The sequence below is a fragment of the Puma concolor genome, chromosome E1 (assembly GCF_028749965.1).
Source record: "Puma concolor isolate L17-30 chromosome E1, mPumCon1.1.hap2, whole genome shotgun sequence".
Classification (NCBI taxonomy): Eukaryota; Metazoa; Chordata; class Mammalia; order Carnivora; family Felidae; genus Puma; species Puma concolor.
Genome location: NC_141680.1, coordinates 23643228 through 23668688, shown reverse-complemented (window position 1 = coordinate 23668688; position 25461 = coordinate 23643228). Strand labels below are relative to the sequence as shown.

General features: G+C 38.3%; 1 protein-coding gene across 4 annotated transcripts in view; it reads right to left on the bottom strand.

Annotated features, from left to right (window-relative positions):
• The window catches only part of AP2B1 (adaptor related protein complex 2 subunit beta 1), a 129562-nt gene that overhangs the window by 35999 nt on the left and 68102 nt on the right, over positions 1-25461 (bottom strand). For 3 of the 4 annotated variants that reach the window (XM_025918282.2, XM_086686663.1, XM_086686661.1), the window contains 4 exons: positions 21769-21961; positions 9310-9351; positions 8303-8449; positions 5714-5859 (listed from right to left, as the gene is read on the bottom strand). In XM_025918282.2, the coding sequence (XP_025774067.1) occupies positions 5714-5859; positions 8303-8449; positions 9310-9351; positions 21769-21961 (528 nt within the window). The remainder of the gene's footprint in view (positions 1-5713; positions 5860-8302; positions 8450-9309; positions 9352-21768; positions 21962-25461) is intronic. The other variant, XM_086686662.1, reaches the window with a different exon arrangement.

Genomic DNA, 25461 nt, shown 5'->3' with positions numbered 1-25461 from the left:
AGACACTTAACCAACTGAGCCACCCAGAAGCCTTGAAAACATAATAAAAAAAAAAAAAAATTAAATGGAAGGAATAGCAGGAACCAAGGTGCTCAATTCTAATTTCCTATAACACTGATTACATAACCCTTGTTTCCCATGAAATGGATTTGAAGAAGGAGAAAACATAAGTACAGAATTACTTTGTTAGTTTCTTATGTTTTCACACAACTAGAGGGACAGATTTAATAAGTCTCTGTTTCTCTTTTTTTTTTTTAAATATCTTTTCTTAGATAATTCTTAGGGGAAAGAACACTTAAGATTATATAAAATAAATACAGAGCTTACATAGCTAACATCTTTCAAGAGTCACAGGATGGCAGAAGAAACACTCTCTTTTTCCTAAACTGTGCTTTAGAATATCAAAATGTAATAATAAAGTGATCCTGAGAATACACATCACTCATTTTGGTGTAACATTTGTAGATCAAAAAGCCATTCTGCTCTTATGATTTTGCTCTCATGGTCAGCAAACTCTGTCAAGAAAGCAGTATCAGGATAGAAACACGCCATCAGCCTAATCTTCTAAATGCTCTTCTTAGAAATGACATAGAAGAAACAAAGGAGGGAAAAATTCCTTACTAATCTACAGCTTCATCTTCTGCAAAATTAGAAGCTAGAGAAAACCTACAAATTCCCAATTATACTAAAGTGTGGCCAAAGCACACAAGATGAGCAGAACCAGTGAGAGAGAGAAAGGTGCAGTGCAAACGCACAATGAGTTCAGAGGCAACTAGTGGTAGGTAGCAGGCCTCACATACTGATGGGAAATACCCATTCTCAGAAGAGAACCCCCCCCACCCCATTCTGGTGCCAAGTGCTGTGAGTAGGCCAAAGATCAAACAGGAAACAACACAGAGGTGAGATGAAGAAAGAAGGTGGAAAATCCCCAGTGGGGCCTGGAGGTGATAGAGCTCAAAAAAGCAACACCTTCAGGGGCACTTGGGTGGCTCAGGTGGTTGAGCTTCCTACTTTGGCTCAAGTCATGATCTCCAGGTTCATGAGTTCGAGTCCCACACTGGGCTTGCTGCTGTCAGGGCAGAGCCTGCTTCAGATCCTCTGTCCCTTTCTCTCTCTCTCTCCCCCTTCCCTGCTCATGCTCTCTTCCTCAAAAATGAATAAACATTAAAAAAAAAAAAAAAAAAAAAGCACTACCTTCTAAAGGGGAAACAGATACCTTAGAAGACAGAGGTAGAGACCAATAAGGAAATCTGTAGAGCTCAGGATTGAAATAAAAAGTATTCTTTAATAAAGTCAGGTTCTGAGAGGTAAAGGAGTTGTAGCCACATGGCAGTAAAGAGGGAGAGTCTCTGAGCAGCAAAGCCTAAAAAATGACCCTGGCTTATCTTCCTCATCTACAGGAGTCTCCTGCTAAGCTAGTCTTACAAGTTCCAACTCATTAAAAAAGGAGTATCAAAATGGTGTAAGCACAGCACACATTCAAAGACACTATTACATAAAAGTGGAAAAACAGCAGTACAAACTTCCTTATTGACAAACAAAACATACTTGAAAAGGATTTGCCGTAAAAACAATGGAAATTATGAAACATTTATACAGGAAGTTAAGGGGAAAATACACTTAATAAAGCAACTGCAGCTACCAAAGGAGGACACAACAGTGAAGGAAGCACCTGGGGAAGCGATGGCCAGACAGCAGGAGAAGGTAAAGGAGAGTCAATAAAACTCAGAAAAGAATAAAAAAAAGTATAACAAAGTTGCAAGATATGACTTCAATATACAAAAATCAATTCTACTTCTATATACCAGTAAGAAACAAATATTAAGATGAAAAGAATGCTATTTACGACATCAAAACCATGAAATACTTAAATCTGACAACAGATGTGCAAGAGGTATACATGAGAAATTATAAACAGTGCAGACAGACATTAAAGATGATCTAAGTAAATACATAAAGCAAGCTGATGGATTAGAACTCAATACTGTTTGAAGTCAATTTTCTGCCAAATTGATCTGCATATTTACTGCACTCTCAATCAAAATCCCAGCAGGCAAAGGACCTAGAATAGCTAAAACGGTTTTGAAAAAGAAGAGTTTATAGTATCTGATTTCAAGGGTTATTATGGAAAACAAAGTTTACTTTGACTCTTACTTTTACACCATTAAAAATTATCTCAAAATGGATAACAGAAGTTAATGTAGAAGCTAAATCTAGAACATTTCTATGAAAAAAAAAAAAAAACACAGAAAGAAACCACCTTTGTAACCATGGATCAGACAAAGATTTCTTAAAAACACAAAGAGTATAAGCAATAAAAAACTTTTGCTTTTTGAAAGACAGTTAAGAAAATAAAGCCACAAAAAGTATATGCAAGACATATATCTGATAAAGGACTTGTATCTAGAATATACAAAGAACTTATACTACTTGATAATAAAACAATTAAAAAAGAAAGATCTGAGCAGATATTTCACTAAAGAAGAATGGTCAATACGCTGATGAAAAAAACTGCTCAATATCATTAGTCATTAGGGGAATGAAAAAAAAAAAATTTTTTTTTTTAAAGTAGGCTTCATGCCCAGCACAGAGCCCAACATGGGGCTTGAACTCACGACCCTGAGATCAAGACCTGAACTGAGATCAAGAGTCAGACACTCAATCGATGGGGCCAGGAGAATGAAAATTAAAACGAGAAATAAATTATATGCAAGTTACTATAAATCCGTAAGAATGGCTAAAATTGGTAAGGATATAGAATAGCTAAAATTCTCACACTTACCATATGACCCTGCAATACCACTGCTAGGTAATTCCCCAGGAAAACTGAAAACATATATCCACCAAAGTCTTGTATATGAAATAGTCAAAGCAACTTTAATCATAAAATATAAAACTGGAAACAACCCTAAATTCCACCAACTGGTAAAAGGTAAACAAATTGTGGTACACTCAATGGATACCACTCAGCAATAAAATGGACAGACTACTGATACATCACAAAGCATTATCCTAAGCAAAAGAAACCAGATGGAGATGACTTCATCACTTATAAAAAATTACAGAAAAAATACAATTACAGTGCTAGGGAGAGTTACAAAGAACAACAGACACCATGGTAAACACAGTAAGAGACATAAAGAATAAAATCACTGCCATCCATGTAGCAATCTTGCCAGAAGATCAAGTCTAAATCTAATCAAGCCTATATATCTGCCTCCAATTTACAGATGTATCAGCAAAACCTAGATTGTGGAAAACTCCATAAATAAAAATATGCAATTTCTTCTACAAATAGATTCAAGAAAAAAAGAAGAGAAACCTATAGGTCTGGAGAGACAAGACACAATCAACCAATTGGCATGTATGGGGACCTTATTAGGAACCCTGTTCAGACAAAGCAAACTGTGCAAGAACATTACACCACTATAAAAACCCACTGATTGGATGTTTAATAATATTAAAGAATTTAATGATATAAAGAAAATTTTGGTACGATAATAGCATTCGGGTTATGAATAAAAAAAAGTCATGAAATATATATATATATATATATATATATATATATATAAAATATTTATACAGAAGAAAAAATTAGGAAAAAAGCATTTATAAAAGATAGACAAAAAAGAGTTAATAAAAACATAGTTCTCCAAAAAGGAAAATCTAAACAATGGAACAGTATAAAAATTTAAACATATAACCCTAAAAATTTTCTTGAAGTAAAGGACTTGGATGTACACATGGAATAGGCACACCTTATTCCAGGAAAAACTGACAAAGATTGGTTAATATTGGGAATATCCTAATAAAATTATTGGACCTCAAAATTTTGGGCAGCCAGACAAAATGATGTCATCACTTACACACTAACATGGGGAAAAATGAGGCTGGCCATAGACTTTTCCACAGGAACATTCAATGACAAAAGACAAAGGAGTGAAACAAAGAATTTGAGTCAAGGACTTTCAAGGGTAAAAGGTCATAGTTTTAACCACAAAAGACTGTCTAATTCACAGGACTGCTGTTTACATGAGCCCCCTTTGAGGAACATACCTCAAGAAAGGATATGTCCTCAAGAAAGGACAACTTAAATAAAAGGACTGGCAGTAAGCACAAATCCAAGCCAAAACAAAGATGGGGATAAAGGTTAAAACAAAAAAAAAGGGGGGGGGTAAGTGTGTAGAAAAAAGAAAAATAAGCTCTTGGCCTCATCTCTCATCTGTCATAAATGGACTTCAAAGATGACAAATCAAGTAGTAGAATTTTAAGTATACTTCAGGTACAAAAGTAAATCCAAAGAGAGATAGTACTATTGACATTAGGCAATGTGGGGGGGCAGAATAGATACAAGTTACAGTAGGAAATCAAGAGACTATCTTCACAGAAAACAGGGACTAACGGAATTTTATAAAAAAAAAAAAAAGCAGAACTATCAACAAAGATATAAGGTTTTCTCAATATCAGACTTAAAAAAAAAGCAAACACAAATAGATATGAGTATGAAGATACGCTATGCAGACTGCCATTATTACAACAAATCTGTCCATCAGCCTTGGCTTTTAACCTGGCCAGCTCCCTGAAAATAGCTGGAAACAGAACTAACCTGAGAAAGTCTTCTCTCTAGACTTAAACCACTTAAGTGATTTCTAATGTGCCAACTTTCAAATCTAGGGTATAGAAGTTATTTCCAAATGCTTAGAAGTAAGACAGTCGCCGATGCAAGCTGTCATTAACAAATTTTATTAAATCTGCTTTATGGGGTCCAATTACTACTTTGTTAGAAACAAGTTTAAATATCTTGTATTTATGAATCTGCCATCAAAGTCTAGCAGGCAGTTTCCTGAACCACAATATTTAATAATGAACAGTGATGCTTCAGAACTACAGGACATCAATATTTTACATTTTCATGTTCTCTTCCTTATTAAGGCAAAGCAGATTTACATTTTCATGTTCTCTTCCTTATTAAGGCAAAGCAGATTGTCAGCCTATATATTCAGCTAACAGGTATACTATCTTTCAAATATCTTACATAAATCAAAGTATGTTCATTTTTCCCACCAAAATGTGGGATTTGGACAGACATTTATTTTGTTCACTACTTTAGCACCAGCACCTAGGAATGTCTGGCACATAGATGCTAAACAATTATTTGTTGAATGAATAAATGGATTTCAATTAGAATTTTTTTTTTTTTTTGGTAAATGGTTTATTAAAAACATTCTAGTCCTAGAATCCTTTAAGAAGACAGTAAGTTCTGATTTCCTTATTCCATATGAATAAATTTCTCAAGAAAATTCCTCAGGGCTTCCAGAGTTGAAGGTGACAAGTGAACAGACACACAAGAGCCAGCACTCACTCTATACTCAACATTTGCTACATGAGAGTTTTTTTTTTTTAATGTTTGTTTATTTTTGAGAGAGAGAGAGAGAGAGAGAGTGAGTACGAGCAGGGAAGGGGCAAAAAGAGTGAGATATAGAATCCAAAGCAGGCTCCAGGCTCCAAGCTGTCAGCACAAAGCCTGATGTGGGGCTTGAACCCATGAACCATGAGATCATGACCTGAGCTGGCAGTCAGCTGCTTAACCAACTGAGCCACCCAGGCGCCCTTCTGACATGCATATCTAACGTATTGTTAAATGGAACATTCTCTTGTTGGACACAAGGCACAATGCTGTTTAGTGATTGAGCCAAGGACTCAGACTTCTTACCTATTCTTGTTAAACTGGATTGCAAAATCTGTCATATGCTGCAGAGCTTTGTTGGTGAAGTTCATTTCCATATAGATGTGTCCTTGGCGGTGAGTAAATGTTCCAGAAATCTCCAACCCTTTAGCTTTTACTGCAGGCAGCCAGACCTAAAAGACAGTATAAAGCTCAATGGAACCACACAAGATTTATCTTCATGCTCTTTGTTTTGAATATATAAAGATTAAATTAAGATTTCGCTTCTTTAGGAAATTATGGTGATTTTTATACCATAAATATCAAGTTAGATCCAAAAGGCTCCGGATAATGTCATATTTTCTGAATTTTGAGATCCTCAATTAAAGAACCAAACCAAACACACACACACAGTATATGAGTAACCCTGGCTACTTCTCCATTTCTGTTCAACTTGGACATTTTAGTGCTTGAGTACTGCTACCAACTGTATAGACAAGGAAAAGAAAAACTCCAATGAGTATAATGTGTTTGGTTTTTTTTATTGGCACTTTTGGTAACAGGCTTAAGAGTGAAGAAACTGAATCTACTAATGAAAATAGTATGTCTGTATCTTTGAAGACTTTTCTTTTAATCATCACCAAAACTATTATCAGTAATCTTAAGGACAAAGACCATGTCTTACGTAGATTTTTAACTCTTGCTATAGCTTCTGGTAAATAGTACTTAGATGTTGTTTAAATAATTTGAATGTCTATCCTTTCTATATAATTCATCCATAACCCACCCCTGGCCCCAGAAACCCCTGGACTTTAAGAGTTAATTAAGAAAAAAAAAAAAAATCAGAAAATTCATGAATTGTTCTGACCACCAAAGACTAAATACCAAAGCATCAGTGGGTAGTGAATAAACTTGGGAACATATTTGGCCACACTAAAGAAATAAAGGAGAAGGAGAAAATAAAACAAAACAACCATAAGATATTTTTCATCTATCAGAGGGTCAAAAATCCTAAAAGTCAATAACCCTTAATGGAGAATATAAGCAACCTGGCACTTGGCATTGTGCTGCTGGGAATGTAATTTGAAGTCTCCTTTTAGAAGGTAAGTTGAGAATACTTATTTTATTTTTTAATGTTTATTTATTTTTTGAGAGAGAGGAGAGAGTGCAAGTGGGGTGGGGCAGAGAGAGAGAGAGAGAGGGCGAGAGAGAATCCTAAGCAAGCTCCACTGTCAAAACAGAGCTGGACAGGGCTCACCCCCACAAACCGTGAGATCATGACCTAAGCTGAAATCAAGAGTCAGATGCTCAATTGACTGAGCCAACCAGGCGCCCCAGAGAATGTCTATTTTAATAGTTATATATATACCACACTATACATACACAAAGATGTTTGCTGCAGTGCTATAATGACAAAGAAAGAGGGAGGAGTGTGGTGGGACTAAGGGAATAACCTGTATGTCCATCAACAGGGGAATGATTAAATAAGTTGTGGTACATCAATACAGTGGATACAGACATTCAAAAGAATACAGCAGAGAAAAAACAAGATGGAAAACAGTATATTCCATTGACATTAGTACTGTTAAAGGACACAGACATAGGTATATGTTCTTATAGAACACACAAAAGTTAATAGGGGCTATCTACGAGAAAGTGGGGGCAGAAAGACTTAATTTTCCATCTGTTATTTCCGCATTATTTACATTTGTCATTTGTATGTATTACTTTAATATTAGTAAAAAAATGCATTAGATAATCTTTTAATCAACAATGAAAAGTCTATGGGATAATATCCAACACAGAAACCTCACAACAAAGCTACTGTATTGTGCCAAAACATTACAGTTCAGTTTAAAATCCTATTTTTGGCTTCTCTCTTCAGCTGCTGTGTAGATCAAGTTATGACCCCTGGAATGGACAACTGGTCTATATTTCTGTAGCAGGGATCCTCCACGAGTCAGGTGAGCAGGTAGAGAATTTAGGAAACAGACAGGCAGGTTGTCCCTCAGAAAGGCAATTACAAGAGACTGAGCCTAGCTGGATGGTACTTCACCAAAGGGTGAAGTAAGCTTCACTTACAGTGAGTTTCCCTTTTTGAATTTCAGTCTGAGCATGACATTAAGCAAGGCTGAGACTAGAAAAGCACCAATGACAGAAACCCAAATCAGCACTCTAAAAAGGTACACTAAAACCCAGGAAGGCTGCATGTGAGCAACAAGTGTAGTAGAATCCATCTGTAATACCAACTGAAACAGGGAATGGAAAGGATGACAAGTAAAAACGTTACCCCTCTAGTGTATATGTACCCCTCTAGTGTATTCTACCCTCCCTGACCCTGCTGTTGCATTGTTAACTGGATTTATACTAGACTGACATCAGCGTTGACAAACCAGACAACATTTCTATACAAGAACAAAACACAAATATTCAATACTTCTAATTTTAAGTCTAATTACAAAAATGGTTAATGAGGATGCTACAGTGCTTCTTATTGCCAAATTTTAGACCACTTTTTATCTTCCTCTTAAATCCTCTAGGACAAGGGCCCAAACTTTGGATTTATTATCAGTGGAAGTAACAAAAAATGCCAAGTTATTCAGGTCTTGTTCATTACGAAAGTATTGCTTTACTTACAGCCTTAGGAGCCACATATCCACCAGGTGCCATGCCTATCCCTGTGGAGAGTTCAAACAGGTCATTCAAACCACTGCTGACCACAGCAGGAGTAGGTGAAGGAGCGAAGGTTGCAGGCACTGATGATGGGATGAACGACTGTCCCACCTGCAGGGAAAAAGGGAAGGGGCAGGGGGGACCAGGAAGAACACATTAATAGCCCTTAACCTGTTGCTCTATATTTTAGTAGTATTGATAAAACAACAAGAATACATCATAATTATAATATTCTTAGGAGCTGAATTAGTATATTCTTTATCCTTTTAATCGTCACAGTTATTTTTTCATCACTGATGATATACAAACACTCTTTAGAAGTTCTATCAAGAGAGACTAAAACAGTAGGATCAGGAACAGAGTGATCCAAGATCTTTTCTGTTTGTTTCCAATTTTAGCTTCCATGATTCTGTGCAAAAGGCCTACAGGCACCCTAACGAAGGGGGAGGCTGTTTCTATAGAAAGAAGAAGCATTCAACTTAGAAAGCAGTTCTAGTTCCACTTGGGTGCAGACAAGTCTTACTTTCCCATTTAGGCATAAATATCTGGTAGGAAACTCTCCTGGGGGGGAGATGGATATTCATACCCCCAAACTCAGTCACTTACGAGGAGAGTCTCCCTCTGAGTCTAGCTGACTCTCTCAAGTTCTTTGTAGATGACGCTAAAGAGTAAGAACATTCTCTAGTCAAGATGGCAGGTTCCATTTCCTTTAGCTCTTTAATGTCAGGAAGACAAAGACCTCTGTAGACACCAGAGCGCCAATCCCTAAAGATGTCCCTACACCACATGTGGTGTACACCTCCGAAGATTCCAAGTAACCCTACGCCACTTTCTACTCTTCATATGCTTCTACAGAGGTTCTGGTGTACAATGCTAGATAGCAGCGGTGGCTGGCCTGAGAATGTGTGCATAGGAAAGGCATCAAACAGGGGGCAGCGCATCCCATGGTGAAAAAAACGGATGGCACTTACTGCCGGACTTCCTCCAATGCCCCCGCCAAGGTCACTGCCAAGCTGAAAGAGAGAAGGAGAGAGAGGAGAGAGAGGTAGAGTTCATTTAGCTAAGTACTAGATGCCCATTTAGAATCTGTAAATAGCTCTACCAAGTTGCTAGGAATACATGCTATTCAACTTGACTCCCAAAGCCTAAAGAAATTCTAGATTGCAAAGAAAATATGTCCTAGGGGAACCGAGTAGTGGCATTGACGGTGTGTGGGAGTTCTGAGAAAACTTGGAAAGAAGATGGAGCTGGGACATCTCAGCGATGTTTCAGATCCAATCTTCCCACTGGGGTACATAGGCACAAACCGAAACAGGACTTAAAGAATTTACATATTCCAAGAAGCTCTATCTCCAAGGAGTAATGTTTTGAATGTGTTTTATTTTTTCCTTAAAAGGAAATTTAAGGGAGAAAAAAAAGAAAAGCAAAGAAAAACTAAAATGTGCTTTGATCTATAAAACCTGCTGTTCCACTGAGAAAGTGGGAACCAAACCAGTATTGAGCAATTTCAAGCTTCAAAAATTATAGGTGGAACAAGAGTGATTTTTAGAGTTTAGAACTTTCCTAAGAAAGAAAACAGCTGGGAGAGGAAGATATCCTATCTGGGGAGGAAGTAGGAAGGCATGCAATGCTTCAAATCTCTTTCACAGTTGACACTACTAAGGAGAAATGCTGTGAGTTATTTGGAGATCATTTAAAAGGATGCTAACTATTGGAGAATTAGATGGACTTAATTAGCTAGGTGACAGGAAAATAATTCCACATGGTCTTAATCTGGCCTTTTCTCCCCTCAGGGCTCTGATATAATTCACCCTGAAGTCAGTCTTCCACGACAAAAGCATTAAAGAAGAACAGAAGCTGAAAATAGCTGGCATGAAGAAACACACACGCATACGCACGCACACACACGCACACACACCAGCGCTGTTTAAAAAGCAAACACCACCTTTTTTGGCTACGGTTCCACATTTGCCTCTTCCCTAGTTCTCATTGTACATTTGAAGTTCTTCTCTGAATCACCAAATGCCTTGTCTACTCTACAAAACACTGTTTCCTTTATTATCTGTCATTTAGTGGTAGAAACTTGGAAATCTTTGTGTGTGGTTATGTTAAAAAACAAAACTGTACTGGTTTTCAGGATTTGAGAAAGAGTATTTATCTTCGCAGTGAAAAAATACATGAAACAGTGCTGCCAAAATCTAAAAAATACTCTACATTCAAAAACATGGAGACATACGACAAAATTCTGTTTCTACCGTGACAGAAAAGGCAGGTGCTTCAGAACTAGCATTACTAAGCATCCTCTGCACTAAGTTACAGAGCACTCCAAACCTCAAAGAGCCATTTCTAGAACCTGGTTCCTGAAAATTACTTAATGGTTGAATACAAGCCAAAAATTAACATGTGTAAATAAATAAAAAGGCCACCACAACTAAGAATTCAAATAACTGGGAAAGTCTAAAGTAAAGAGAAAAGATATTACACACCTGCTTTCTCCCTGGTTCTGGAATAGCACACATCTGTAGCATGACATCTGAAAACCACCTTTTATTCAAACAAACACTCCTATAATGTCAACCGGATACAAGGCACTATGGGAATGTAAAGATGCCAGGCAGTGAGGGGAATACATAGATGAATAAAACCCAGACGTTGCAAACTGGCAGGAGAAATAGAACATGAATGCAAAACCATACGGAATATACTAAAGCAAAAAAGATAAGTACTGAAGGGAAGAGCCTCCTTTTGGCTGAAGGATAATGAAAAGCTTCAAAGAGGTGGTAATGTGGGATTATAAAAAGCAAAAATGGGGGAGGTTATTTCCCAAATAGCATGAACAAAGGCTGAAAGAGCATGAATAATAGTAGGATCAAAAAGAATGAGTAGTCCAATTAGACTGAGCACAAGGTAGATATGTGTATATAAAAAAACAAAACAAAACAAAAAAACAGCCACAGAAAATAAGTTTGCAAAGGCAGGCTGATTACAGGAGGTTTATGGAATAAGATATAAACTTTTCAAGAGTACTTCAATTGGGTTCTATCAACTATGGCTTTCAACCTTAGATACACAATTCAGTCAACCACCTGTGTGTGTATAGTGGGGAGGCATTTAAAAAAACACTATGCCCGAGTTTCACCCCCCCAAGGTAGTGATTTAATTGTGCTGGGGTGGAGCCTGGGCATCAGAATTTTGAAAGGCTCTCCTAGTGATTCTAATGTATAGACAAGGTTGAAAACCAATGCCTTAAAGAATTAACTAATATTTGGAATCAGAAAAGATTGATCCGTTCAAAATTACTTTGGAGCTAACTCCTGAATAAAAAGAAAGTTACAACTTGAGCAGAAAGGAAAAAAACTCTTAATAAGGATGGGATGGATGTACAATGTCTCATTTGTCCTGCTGCTTTGATCTGGTTTGACTTTCTGATGGGCTTATTATCCCTTCTTCCCCTCAACCATTCTCCTCCCCTCTGGCCAGGTGTACAATCCAAGCTTAAAAGAGCGAATTCTTTACGGACCTGGTTGGCACTTGGCAAGGAAGAAACCACACACTCGAAGAGAAACAGTGGTTTTATCCAATATGCTAAATTCAATAAAAGACATTGATACAAGGCACTCACTGGTGGTATTATTTCCAAAGGAAATAAAGCCCATTTACGGCCCTTATTTTCTTAGATTTCATTCTTATTATCTTTGAGTGTTATATGAACATTATCTTAGCCAGATAAGATCTGAATGTACTCTCCCCACCACACTGCTTGTCAGTTTTATTCAAAACCATTAAAGAAACTGAAAAGCAATTCCAATACTCCCATGTTTATGTTCAATATATCAGATACAACACAGCTTCAACCCAGAATCAGGAAATCTGATCGTAAGAGACAAGACCCAAAGGGTATCAAGAGACACATAGCCAAATATGTAAAGGTTCACCTAACAGTACTGTTATGTCCAGAGAGCAAAGGGAAAGGATAGCTTCAATACATTTTCTTTTCTTTTTTTTTTTTTTTAATGTTTATTTATTTTTGAGAGAGAGAGAGACAGAGCATGAACAGGGGAGGGGCAGAGAGAGAGGGAGACACAGAATCTGAAATGGGCTCCAGGCTCTGAGCTGTCAGCACAGAGCCCGACGCGGGGCTCGAACTCACAGACCGTGAGATCATGACCTGAGCTGAAGTCGGACGCTTAACCGACTGAGCCACCCAGGCGCCCCGCTTCAATACGTTTTCTGACTAGCAAAACTGTAACCTACTCAGACTTTATTCAGCATCTTTCCTTTTGACTGAAAAAGTTCCTAGGGGAGGTTATCATCCTCTTCTTGGAAAACATGACAAAGGTGATAGCACAGTCATGGTCAGGAGTGACTAATAAAGAGATGTCAGCAAGGATGGGAGCCAATTACCCAGTGAGTGGCCTCTCTTGTCTACAGTGACAAGCAGGATGATTGCAAATATTAAGAAAAAGAAGCTGGAAAACTGAATAAAACTCAGAAAAGTTCTCATGTTGGCCTCAACTAGCCATCAACCATTTCAGTTCAGTTGTTGGTATTATCTGGAGCCAGACTAGATTCATCTTAGTCCAGCTATACTTATCAGGTAGGGTACAAAATCAGCCAAACTAGGACTTGTAAAAATTTAGTAATATCTGTTATCCAGTGAGCTGGTGGGAGCTGAATGAAAAGGGTTAGGTGTGCAGGGCATGGCTTTAATCCCCATCTCAGGTGTCTAGATACTGTGTTTTAAGTGTCTCTTGGAGCTAACCACTTCCCACAGTTCCCAGAATTGTCTTACTACAGCTGCCATTTTCTCCATGAAGGAAATAATGCCAGCTAAACCAGGATAGATGAAGATGAAGAAAGGAGAAGTGCCAATATTGGCAAAACAATATTTCAAATGTTGAAAAGTGAGAATTTTCTGAAAGGTCTGAAGCTGATACCCAAGTCCAAATGGTGGTATGGTTAGTGAACCAAGCCACAGTGGTTTGGTTTCCCCCCGTCCCCCATCTAAATCATAGTTGGCAGTAGTCATTAAATGGCACTGAAAATAATATTAACATTTGGCCACTGCTAATACTGGCCACTTTACCATCCCTGAAGTAGTGCTGAACTGGGCTCAGTTCATGCTGAACTATATAATAATGTATCCTTGCAATAACTGGATGGAAAGCAATGAGTTCATGGTGATTTACTGTAACTTATGGGTTAAAGGGATTTCAGCATTGTTACATGATCTCTGCAACAGAACCAGGTTGAGCCAAAAGTTTTAGTTGAGTCGGCCCACAACTCTAGTTCAGCTAGATACCAAAAGAAAACACCCTCATCCAATGGCAAAATGCTAAATAGCAGAAATACAGAGGGAGAACTCAGGACTAAGGTTCTAAAGGCAACAAGTCTACCCGACTCCAAGAAAAGAAAAGAAGTCTTTTTATAAAAGGGTTATCAGGGGCCCCTGGGTGACTTGAGTGTCTGACTTTGGCTCAGGTCATGATCTCATGGTTCATGGGTTCGAGCCCCGCATCGGGCTCTGTGCTAACAACTAGGAGCCTGGAGCCTGCTTCCGATTCTGTCTCCCTCTCTCTCTGCCCCTTCCCTGCTCACACTTTGTCTCTGTCTCTCAAAAATAAATAAATATTAAAAAAAAAAAAGGGGTTATCAGCTGAGATGGCCACCAAGTAGACAAAAGAAAGAAAGAAAGAAAGAAAGAAAGAAAGAAAGAAAGAAAGAAAGAAAGAAAGAAAGAAAGAGAGAGAGAGAGAAAGAGAAAAAGTTCCACAAATAATGATCACAATGGCCAATCTTGGTTAGCTCCTTTCAGGTACGTGTATCTGGCCAGTCCAAAATATACTGACCTCTTCTAAACCTGTGGTGCTGAGGGTCTCGAGACATTCTCTTAATTAGAAGTGCAGATCTTAAGCGCACAAATTTCTTTGCTTCTGTCTAGAGTTATTATTACCTTTTTCATTTAATGCTTTTCAGAACTGATTTAATTAAAGGGAGTCTAAAGGAATGCTTACTGATAGCTCTGTTATTATTAAGGAGTCAAAATAGAATGATGTAAAAATAGCATACAGTGATTTCCATCACAAATAATAAAATTTGTACCAAAATCCTATTGGTGTTAAAAACATTAGTCTATGTTTTTCCTATTAGGGTTTTAGATTTTAGAAGGCACACAACATCTCCTAGGTAAAAGTAGGTAAAAGTGTAATTTTCAGCTGTTTGGCTGCAAATATTAATTTGATCTTCAAAAAGCTATTCAGAAAAGTATCATAAAATACAACTAAAACTGGTGAAAAGGATCCGTAACCATGCAAAAGCTATTAAACAAACTGACAGCTAAGAATGGACCAAATGTGAAATAGTGAAAATTAGTTGAGATCCCACAAAATCATCAGATGACTCTTTAGCTTGACAGAAAAAAAGGGCTTTGATTATCAACAGCAAAGTAGGGGGATGTAACAGAACACTTCCTGAGGTGGGACAAGGAACAGAATGTGTCACTAGCAGTCTCTTAGCTCCAACAGAACCCAATGAGGAGTATAGTAAAACTCCACAGGAGAAGCTCTTCCTCCTGTCTCATTTTCCTTTGCCGTCCTTACTACCTGCCTATAGAGTTGTTTGTCATCTCTCTTCCCCACACCGGAACGTATGCTTGCAAGGGCTAGACACAACTATGTTCCCAGTACATAGAATGAAGTCTGATACAGAATCAGCACTCAAATATTTATTCAGGGAATGAATGTTCTACTAACCATATAAACAGGAATACTAGCAATATTACTTCTTGGGAGGACAATTTTGAAATGAATCATTTTATTGGAGAAAATTATCACAAAATGGACAGAAGCCTGACAAAATTGTTTCATCAACTGTCCTAGAGCATCCTATCAGCAACGACATTTCTGACACACAGGTACAGAACCAATTAGGGAAAAAAAGGACCCAGTTCCCATCCTAAGGCCAAAGTCCTTTCTAGAGAGGAAGTGTATTATTGTCGGAGCAGTTCTGACAGCAAGTTTTCAGCAGAATGCCCTGTGCATCATTTATTTGCTTTGATAGCACTAGTGGTTTATATCACAGTTCACTGGCAAAGAGATGATAAGACAGCATTTTGTGGCTCTGCTTACAAAGAGGGTAAGATGAACAATCTTGTTCCTTTTGCTGCAAAACAGATGTATGAACTTATTTGGTCCCTGTTTTCACAAATGAATACACTTCTACAGTCTTTCTCAAGCTTTCATGTGCCTCCTAGTGGCACGCTAGCCCAAACTCAACACCTGGGATGTACAGCGAGAAGAGGCATAGGGCAAACAAGCCTTGTGTTTTATCTTAAACATTCATGCAATTTTACAGTCTAAGCCTTTACACAGCAGTGTTTAGTCTGTGTTTATACTCCTTACCATCAAATAAGAATGACACTGTAAGACGATGAGCCAAGTTTATTCTGCAGCTATAAATGCATCTGCACTCTGCTGAGTACTCCACAGACCGTGTACTCCAGTTTGAAAAGTACCAAAGTTAGGTGAGACCAGACTCTATTTTAGAAGATGACAACAAACTAGAAGAATCACAGGATAGTCTTGGGTTCAAATCTTGACTCTGAGACTTACTTGCTATGACACCTTCAGTTTTCTATAAAATGGGGTTCAATACCAATTTCCTTGCAGAGTTATTCTGAGGTTTAGAAATTATAAGAGTTGCAGCACAGGAAACCAGAACAGAAATAGGAACTCAGTATTGAGTAATTATTCCCCCAAATTGCCTGAGGCCAGCCTTGGTCAAATCTACACATTGATAAAAAGACAGTGGGGTTGGGGCGCCTGGGTGGCTCAGTTGGTTAGGTGTCCGACTTCAGCCCAGGGCATGATCCCGTACTTTGTGGGTTCAAGCCCCGTGTCGGGCTTTGTGCTGACAGCTCCGAGCCTGGAGCCTGCTTCAGATAGATTCTGTGTCGACCTCTCTCTCTGACCCTCCCCTGCTTGCACTCTGTCTCTCTGTCTCCCCAAAATAAATAAATATTAAAAAAAAAAAAAAAAAAAAAGACAATGGGGTTACAGAAGCCACACTGAAGATTTACCAGGCAAAACTGGGCTATAATTCAAAAACCTCTCTCCACAACAGCACCAACTCTAAAACTTAAGCTCTTTAATCACTGCAAATATTTTCCAGAGGAAGAAATAGGAAGATGCAAAGCTAGTATGTAGTGGTTTAGTCCTGCGGGCTAAAAAAACACTAAAATTATCACTAAAATAGTTCCCGACTTAAAATTTCTGAAAGGTAAAAATAAAAGAAAGGGTGGGAGGGCACACTTATCATGGTGAGCACCGAGGAATGTAGAGAATTGCTGAGTCACTCTATTGTACACCTGACACTGATATAACGCTGCATGTTAATTATACTGGAAAAAAACAACAACATAGAGTGGGAGGATTTGAAAAACATACACTGGAGTTAGGAAAAGGCCATTTCTCCTCTATCCCACAATACTCCAGCTGGGCACACTGAAAGGACATTTCTCTGGCAGGAAAACCTTTGTCAGCAAAGAGAAAGGGCACTCTGGATAATGCTTCCTTTCCGTTCCTCATGTACAATAGCGCTATTTATCTAAATAGAATAGTGCACGGCACCTTGGATGAATAAAAGGCTATAATTTAGCCAAGGTCTATGCTGACAGCCTGAAAGTAAAGGCAACAACAACAAAAATCAAGATTCAATTATTATTACTTTAGTGATCTCACAGATGTCAGACCTATCAGCGAATGCTGCACGTTTATAACACGTATGCAGGAGTTATGAGCATGGGCGTCAGGTCACCTCCCACACTACACCAAACCAAGATTTGGACTGTCAGAAAAATCACACTACCCAGAATGAGCACTTTCTTAGGTTTCGTATTAGAGGCACCAAAAGACCCATACACGATTTCTGAAACTAAGAAACAAAGACTCAAGTAACTACTTTTGTAAGCCTACATTTAGATAGTATACTATCCTGCTTTACATCAACTATGGAAGTTTCAATACAATTCATCCAACACCAAGGTGATAGTTAAGTTGATATTAACAGAAGGAGGAAACTATCTGCAGAGTTCAAGCAAAAGAGAATATGCTAAGGCAGGCAGAAACTAAAATGGGGTTATTTCAGTAAGGAGACAGAAAAGAGTATGGAGGAAATCCACTTTGACTCGAGTCCGATGATGAAAAAGCATTCCATTTTTTAAATCTGCAGCTCTGCCTAAATCAATGATTTTCAAAGATGCCTGCCTCCTAAATAAATAAATAAAATAAATAAATAAATAAATAAATAAATAAATAAATATCAACTAGGAGACATGGGGTGTGTGTGTGTTTTGAATGTTTCTTTTTGAGAGAGCGAGGGCAAGCTGGGGAAGGGCGGGGGTGGCTGTGGGGGGGGGACAAAGGATCCAAAGTGAGCTCTGCGCTGACAGCAGCAAGCCCAACGTGGGGCTTGAACTCATGAATTGCGAGATCATGACCTAAGCTGAAGTTGGATGCTCAACCGACACCCTGGCACCCCTGTGTATTTTCTCTACATCAGAACAATATCCCCACTCACTCTTTTTTCAGTTTAAAAATCACAGCTGTTAGAAGTCACTGTTATTGATGGAAGAAGGCTGAAGTCTTCAGGTGTTATGGCAAATAAGAATAACAACAATGATAAACAGATAAATATTTCCTTAACAACAATTCTAGAAAAAGCCTCTATTCCCTAAATCTCAAAATTTTATAAACGCGATAATGAAAGAAGGTAAAACAAGATCTAATGGGAGGATCACAAGAATATGAAAAGAGAAGAACATTCTCTAGTGAGTATCAAGTTATAAGACAGAAGGACAGAAAAATGGGAGACAATCCAAAATACAAAAACAATTTCCAGTCTCCAATTATGCAAAGTGAGTAAAAGTAAAAAGAATGTTGGGACTGAATAACTAAATCTAAATTGATCAAATTCAACTCCTGGCCAATTTCTGGTAGGCTTGACCACCTAATTGCAAATCACAACAGAAAAATGTCATGGGGGGAAGGAACAGAGGTAAAGTCAGAGAGGTCTGTTTTTGTAGGAGGTACTGAAGAGGCCCACCAGAATATAAATCTTCTATCAAAACCACTGTCTTGGCTTAGAGATCAATTTTAACATCTCTACCTAACTCCATTTGCAATTTCCTTTGGCTCAATGTTCTGAACCTTGGATACAAAATTAAAATAACTTGGGCATCTTTCCAAAATTACCAATGTCTAGGTCCTAACTCCCAGAAATTCTCCTTAATTACTCTAGGATTGAGCCCAAAGACTGATAGTATTTTTTTAATATGGTACTAATGTGGGATTAATGCAGGTGGAGTTGAGAATCCCAAAGCTAAATGAAAGGTTAGTAACTGTCATGCTTCATAAGCAGCACAGCACTGACCCCTATGGGTAGGGTTCTATTAGTCAGCAATGATAAAAGCGGCAGAAACACTGTAGAGGCCTTGCTGACTAAGGTTAACAAGAGCTGCTTGCCATGTGAACACATAACTCTAACCTAGGCCTAATTTTACACTGGGTCAAATTCTACCACTCCTAGCAACACTATTTGTCCGAGACAGTAAAAGAAGGTCCTTTAAGCAGTTAATTTCAAGAGTTTCTCTCCCTCAATTTGGGGCAGAGTTCTCGAGAAGCCCTCTTTCCAGGAGTGTGTTTACTAATAAAGTCAAGAGCAAGAGGCATCTGGGTTTACCAACAGCTGAGGTTCAAGCACCAAACTGAAGTGGTTCAAAGTGGTTACAGAAATTCTATGGCTTCACTATTTAAAATCTGACTCATGGACCAGGGAGCGTGTTACAAATGCAGACTTCTAGGTCTTACCCCAGACCAACTAAATCGGAATCTACCTTATACAAGATCTCTAGGAGATTTATAAGATTTATACAGATTTACATTATAGTTTGAGAAGCATTACCATAAGGAAAAGATTCATTCAAGAAACAGAACTATCTATACAGATTAAGTAAAAACTCTGAGGACTATTTTCCCTTTAAATTAGATAATTTACACAAGAACAATAAAGCATTTAAAAAATATCATGGCATAGGCTGTCTTGGAAATTCATCTTCCACACAGCTGGGTTTAGGCCTTCTTTGTGATAGTCTCTTAAAAGGATATTAATTCTCTAAGTGAATACATATTTAACCCCATACAGACAAAGCAAAACTTTTACTCCTTAATTTCTGAGATAAATTTATATTACAGAATAAGTTGAAAACCACATGACTTTCTAGGGCTATAACACCAAGTATATACCATTTTGAATACTGAAGTCAGCAAGAGGTAAAATAATAGAGTTACACAGGAACATGACTGGGCCTACATAGCAAAGGCTATGGATTTACAAATCCAAATGGAGAAACATACTCCCCACCCCCAAAAGAACATCCTTTACCAAGAAAAAAAAAAAAAAAAGGCCCATGTGTGACTTCAGCTACTACAACCTAAAAAATGCAACATTTTTTCTATTTGAAGTAATACTTGTGGATAGCTAAGCAAAATATAAGGAGAAAACTCACTGGCATTAAGGGCCAGCAACTGCTAATATAAGCCACATGTCTGTGGCTTATATATAAGCACATAACATGTCTGTTTCTTTCTCCACTAAAGTGGGTCAAGAAGAACAGAAAATCCTGAGCCAGAGCCAGACAACATTAAAATATAGGGCTTCTTTCTCCCCTCCATCCTTCAAGCTTAATTTGTCATTCTTAGGTTCAATGAGTCCATTATGTTGTCACCCATCAGGTAAATTAATAAGTAGGGCTGTAAGGCATACACTTAAGAAGGACATAAGGGGCGCCTGGGTGGCGCAGTCGGTTAAGCGTCCGACTTCAGCCAGGTCACGATCTCACAGTCCATGAGTTCGAGCCCCGTGTCGGGCTCTGGGCTGATGGCTCAGAGCCTGGAGCCTGTTTCCGATTCTGTGTCTCCCTCTCTCTCTGCCCCTCCCCCGTTCATGCTCTGTCTCTCTCTGTCCCAAAAATAAATAAACGTTGAAAAAAAAAAAAAAAGGACATAACACATAACCTGTCGGTGATTTGTCAACAGAACAGGAAGAGCTATTTCAATGTTTATGTGGGATTCCTGGAAGTCTCCGTTATTATTTCAGTATTCACTGTTCAGTCTCATGAGACTCCATAGACTCTTCTGAGTCTACAGGGAGGCTATACAGCCATGTAGAATGATCACACGAAGAAGCTATTTTTACATAATCAGTCAACTCTCCTCATTAAAAATATGAATTATGAAAAGCAAATGCTTACTTTGCCAAGAAAGACAATAAGGAGTGCTACTTGCATCCCTATGAGCTGGAGTCCAGAGCTTGGTCAGTGTACAGACTCTGAAAGCAGTGACTGTCCATTAGTAAAATGCACAATCCACAGAGATAGGACCATAACCCTATTTTCTCAGATCCTCTGCCAGCCAAAAATTAAATGCACCTGTACTGGCTGGCATAAATCCCAGACATAATGCATTATGCAATCTCTGAGAACATATATTTTCCTATCTATGGCATGTCTTCCAATTTCTCATGTTGGGAAATAAGTTTGTTTGGATGTCTTTACATACAAATGTGCAAATGTCTGGCTAAAAGAGTCCCTCTAATTCTACCTCAGTTAAAAACCTAGTTTCCAGGGAGCCATGTGATGTGACCTGTTATTTTTCTAGTCTTTGCTACACAGACGGAGGTTATCCTTAATATTTCTCATTTATCTTGTACAGCAAGAAAAACTAATTTTAGTTCCCACTGGTAGCACATAGTCACAGATACTCTGGACGTTGGAGCCTTTTATTATTAGAATCCTGGAAGCTAATTAAATTGGAAGTATGGGTGGGAGGAAGGGCGGGGTGGGCAAAAAGAACCAATCAAGCAGTACTTCCCAACTGTAATCAAGGTACATTTTTTTACACAAATGGCTCAAATGGCTGCCTCAAAGCCTTTCAGAATTAGGGCATAAGCCAATAAAATATAAAAAAGCCAAAGGTTTGAAAGACTCAAGATAAGATAATCTCTCTGAGATCATTTATATGCTGTTTAGGGAAAAAGGAATTATAGGGGCTATCCAGAGTTAAGAAGCAGGAACAGTAATAAGCTCTGGAAAGGATACTAAATATTAAGATTGCTGAACAACAGGTTGGCTAAACATCACAAGTTCTATTTAGAGGCAAGGCAACAAAACCATCCTGTGCATTTGTAAATGTGCCCCATACCAATTAATTAGTATCAATTAATTCTCTGAAGACAAATAATTCTGTCCTTTATCAAAGGACGTTGCTCTGCTCATCAAGGAAAGGTCTAGTTCTAAAAAGCTGAATAGTCCTAAAGCTTTTTAGCACATCAAGAATTAAAAATAACCAAAAGAAAGACAGAAGAAAGATACTCACCAGACTATCTAGACCTCCTCCCAAGAGATCCACTGCTCCCATCTGCATTGAGGACACCTGTGGCACATTGACGGGGGGACCGAGGTCAAGGTTTAAAAGGTCTCCTAGAAGGTCACCTTGAGAGGGGATAACCTGAGGCTGTTCCAGGTTGGTGGCAGTGGTGGTGCCAACAGGGCTGTCACCCGCATCAGTGCTGCAGTCACACACACAAAGAGGAGGAAAGAGAAAAGTCAGTTTCACCTGGGACATAATAACAAGGCAACGAATGAACGTGAAATCTATAAAACACAAGAGGGGGGAGAAAACCTCTTATTTTATAATAATTCGTTAATACACATGAAAAGATGACAGCAATTCTTACTTTTTATCAAAATATAGCTGCTAAAATGAAACTAAATGTATACTACAGAACCTCATCAATTTTAATTGAGCACCTACTCTAAGATGTAGCACCGTAATGAGAACCCCAGGGTTTTCCCATTTTTTTTTAAGTTTGCTTATTTGAGAGAGAGAGCACGAGCAGGGTAGGGGCAGAGAAAGAGGGAGACTGAGAGTTCCAAGCAGGCTCTGTGCTGCCAGCGCACAGAGCTCAATGTGGGGATTGAACCCATGAACTATACGATTATGATGTGGGCCGAAATCAAGAGTCAGACACTCAACCGACTGAGTCACCCAGGCGCCCTCCAGGGCAGTGTGTTTAAAACAGGAAAATATGTTTCCTGCCCACAAATAACTTACACTCAAACAACAACAAAAAGCAGCATTTACAAAATGACTGAAAAGCACACTTACTGTGTAACAGGTAAAACCGAGTACCATAGGAGTGCCTGCATACTGACAGGATAGAGAGACAAAACCAGGTGCAGCTGATTCTAAAAGCTTCTGAGAATGATGACTGGCTTTTGAAGAACAGAACATTTATGGGGAACTACTAGAGAGACACCTTCCCAAAAGGAAGGAATGGTTAGTGCAAAGGCACAGAAATGAGCAATCTGACAACAGAGGTGGTGAAAAAATTGTACTGGCAGGATAAGAGATTGGGATTAAGATTTTGGGAAAGAGAAAATGAGGGAGATAAAACTTTGGAAACTAGCCTGGGAAGTTAATTTTTTGTGATAGGCAATACAGAATCACTTTGATTTGTTGAACAAAGAACTAAAAATATCATAGAAACACTAACAGCTGTATGGAAAATGGACCGAAGATGGGAGAATGAGCATGGGGATCAGCGAAGAGTAATCTAAACTGCTACAGCCACCATGCACGAAAATAAAAAGTGGCGAGCGCCGAGACTAGGCAATGTTGGGTCAACTGGATAGCTGTGTGAGAAAAAATGAGCCTTGACTCCTATTATCTCACAAAATAAAAATTAAAGAGACATAGCAAACATAAATGTGAAGCGCAAAACCGAGGAGAGGACCTTGATGGCCTTGAAGTGGACAAATGTTTCTACAGAAAACACTAAGTATAAAAAGGAAAAAAAAAAGTGATGACCTGGACTTCATTAAAATTGAGAGCATCTTTTCTTCAAACAACACCATTTACAAAAAACGAGTCTTTGTCTCACAGACTACAGAAAGATGTTTGCAATACATGGGTCTGACAAAAGACATGTATTCAAATCACATAAAAGATTCCTACAAGTCATTCAATCATTACATAAAGAATTCCTACAGAGAACTCATTAAAAAATAAGAAGATCAGACAGGTCACAAAAGAGGATCTACTACCTAAAGTAGAGGGTCCTCTACCAAAAGCGGATCATGTCTATAAACATGAAGAGGGACTTAAGCCATCTCTACTCAACAGGAAAATGCAAATGAAAACTAAAACAAGGCCTTGCCACACATCTGCCAGAATGGCAAAAATTAAAATAACTGACAATCCCAAGTGCTTCTGAGGATGTGGATCACCCAGAACTCTTATACACTGCTAGAAGGAGTGTATTTCCTGATCACTCAGGAAAACTGGCAGTATCTCGTATGGCCACTGGGTCATCTTCTATGACCGAGCAATTCCATTCCTAGGTGTATATACAGAAGTAAGTACATAAGTCTATCAAGACATACATAAGAATGTTCATAGCAGCGTTATCCATAAGAGCCCCAACATACATACACCTGACTTATATCATGTTCAAGAATAAGCAAGGGCTCCAGGGTGGCTCAGTCAGCTAAGCATCCGACTCTTGATTTCGGCTCATGTCATGATCTCATGGTTCATGAGTTTGAGTCCTGTGTCGGACTCCACGCTGACACCACAGAGCCTGCTTGGGATGCTCTCTGTACCCTGCTCTGTCTCTCGCTCTCAAAGTAAATAAACCTAAAAAAAAAAAAAGAAGCAAAACTGTAGTGAGATAAGTTAAAACAATGGTTATCTCTGGAGAGTGGGTATTAATGGCAAAGGGGCATGAGAAATCTTCTAAGATGCTGGAAATATCTGATCAGGGTGGTGGTTATGATTGTATACAAATGTAAAAATGTGTTGAGCTATACACTAAAGGTTAGCACAGCATTAAAATTACTATAAATGAGGGGTGCCCGAGTGGCTCAGTCGGTAAAGTGCCCAACTTCAGCTCAGGTCATGATCTCATGGTTCATGAGTTCGAACCTGCATCAGGCTCTGTGTTGACGGCTCAGAGCCTGGAAACTGTTTTGGATTCTGTGTCTCCCTCTCTCTCTGCCCCTCCCCCAAGTGCATGCTCTCTCTCTCTCTCTCTCTCAAACATTAAAAAAAAAATTTTTTTAAGATTACTATAAACGATTTATCTATTTAAAAAGTGGGGAAAATCCCAGGAAGAAAATTCTAGGCTGAGATGGTTTCACTATGAATTCTTCCAAACATTTAAGGGAACAATAAAGTCAATCCTAGATAAATTTTAAAAGACAATAGAGAATTACAATTAAGAAAGTCTGAAAGTAGTTCAGACTGCTTATTCAATATTAATTGTACTTTGTGAGGCTTGATAATTTATTGTCATTAAAAAAAAATCCTTAGCTATTGGAGCTACCAGTAATGTACTTATGGGTGAAATGATAGGAGGTCTGGAATTTGACTTAAAATACTCCAGCTCCCTCAAAAAATAAAAAATTGTGGGGGTAATGCATGAAACAAGATTGGCAATACAGTGGTAACTGTGGAGGCTGAGGGACAAAGAGACATGAGTTTGCTATACCACCCTACCTTGAATGTTTTCTAAGATTTACATAATACAAAGGAAAAAAAAACACTGTAAAAATTCCTTTAACAATATTTTCTTGAATATACACGAAAGAAGAATGAATAATCAAATTTGGAGAATAAACAAAAACTAAGAAGCAAAAAACTAGTGATGTTCCTCATAATTACAGAGAAATCTGAAGGGATGATAGGAAATATAAATGTGGTTCCATTGTTAAGTTTCAAGTAAGAAAAATAAGTCAAGAAGTCTAACAGACAGCTTAGGAGAAGAGACTGTAAAGAGAGTACCACGGGTGTGGTGTAAAGAGTAGACGGTCTAGATTAAGAAGACGAAGATCAAGTATTGGCTCCAATAATTACCAGCTGTGTGATCTTGGGCAAGTGACAACTTCTCTGAGACAAACTTTCCTCATCAATAAAATGATAACAATGTCATCAAAACACAAGGATCTATTTTAGGGAGGATGAAATGAAAACATGGTGTAAACCGTAAAGCCTTGTAATAGATCAGCG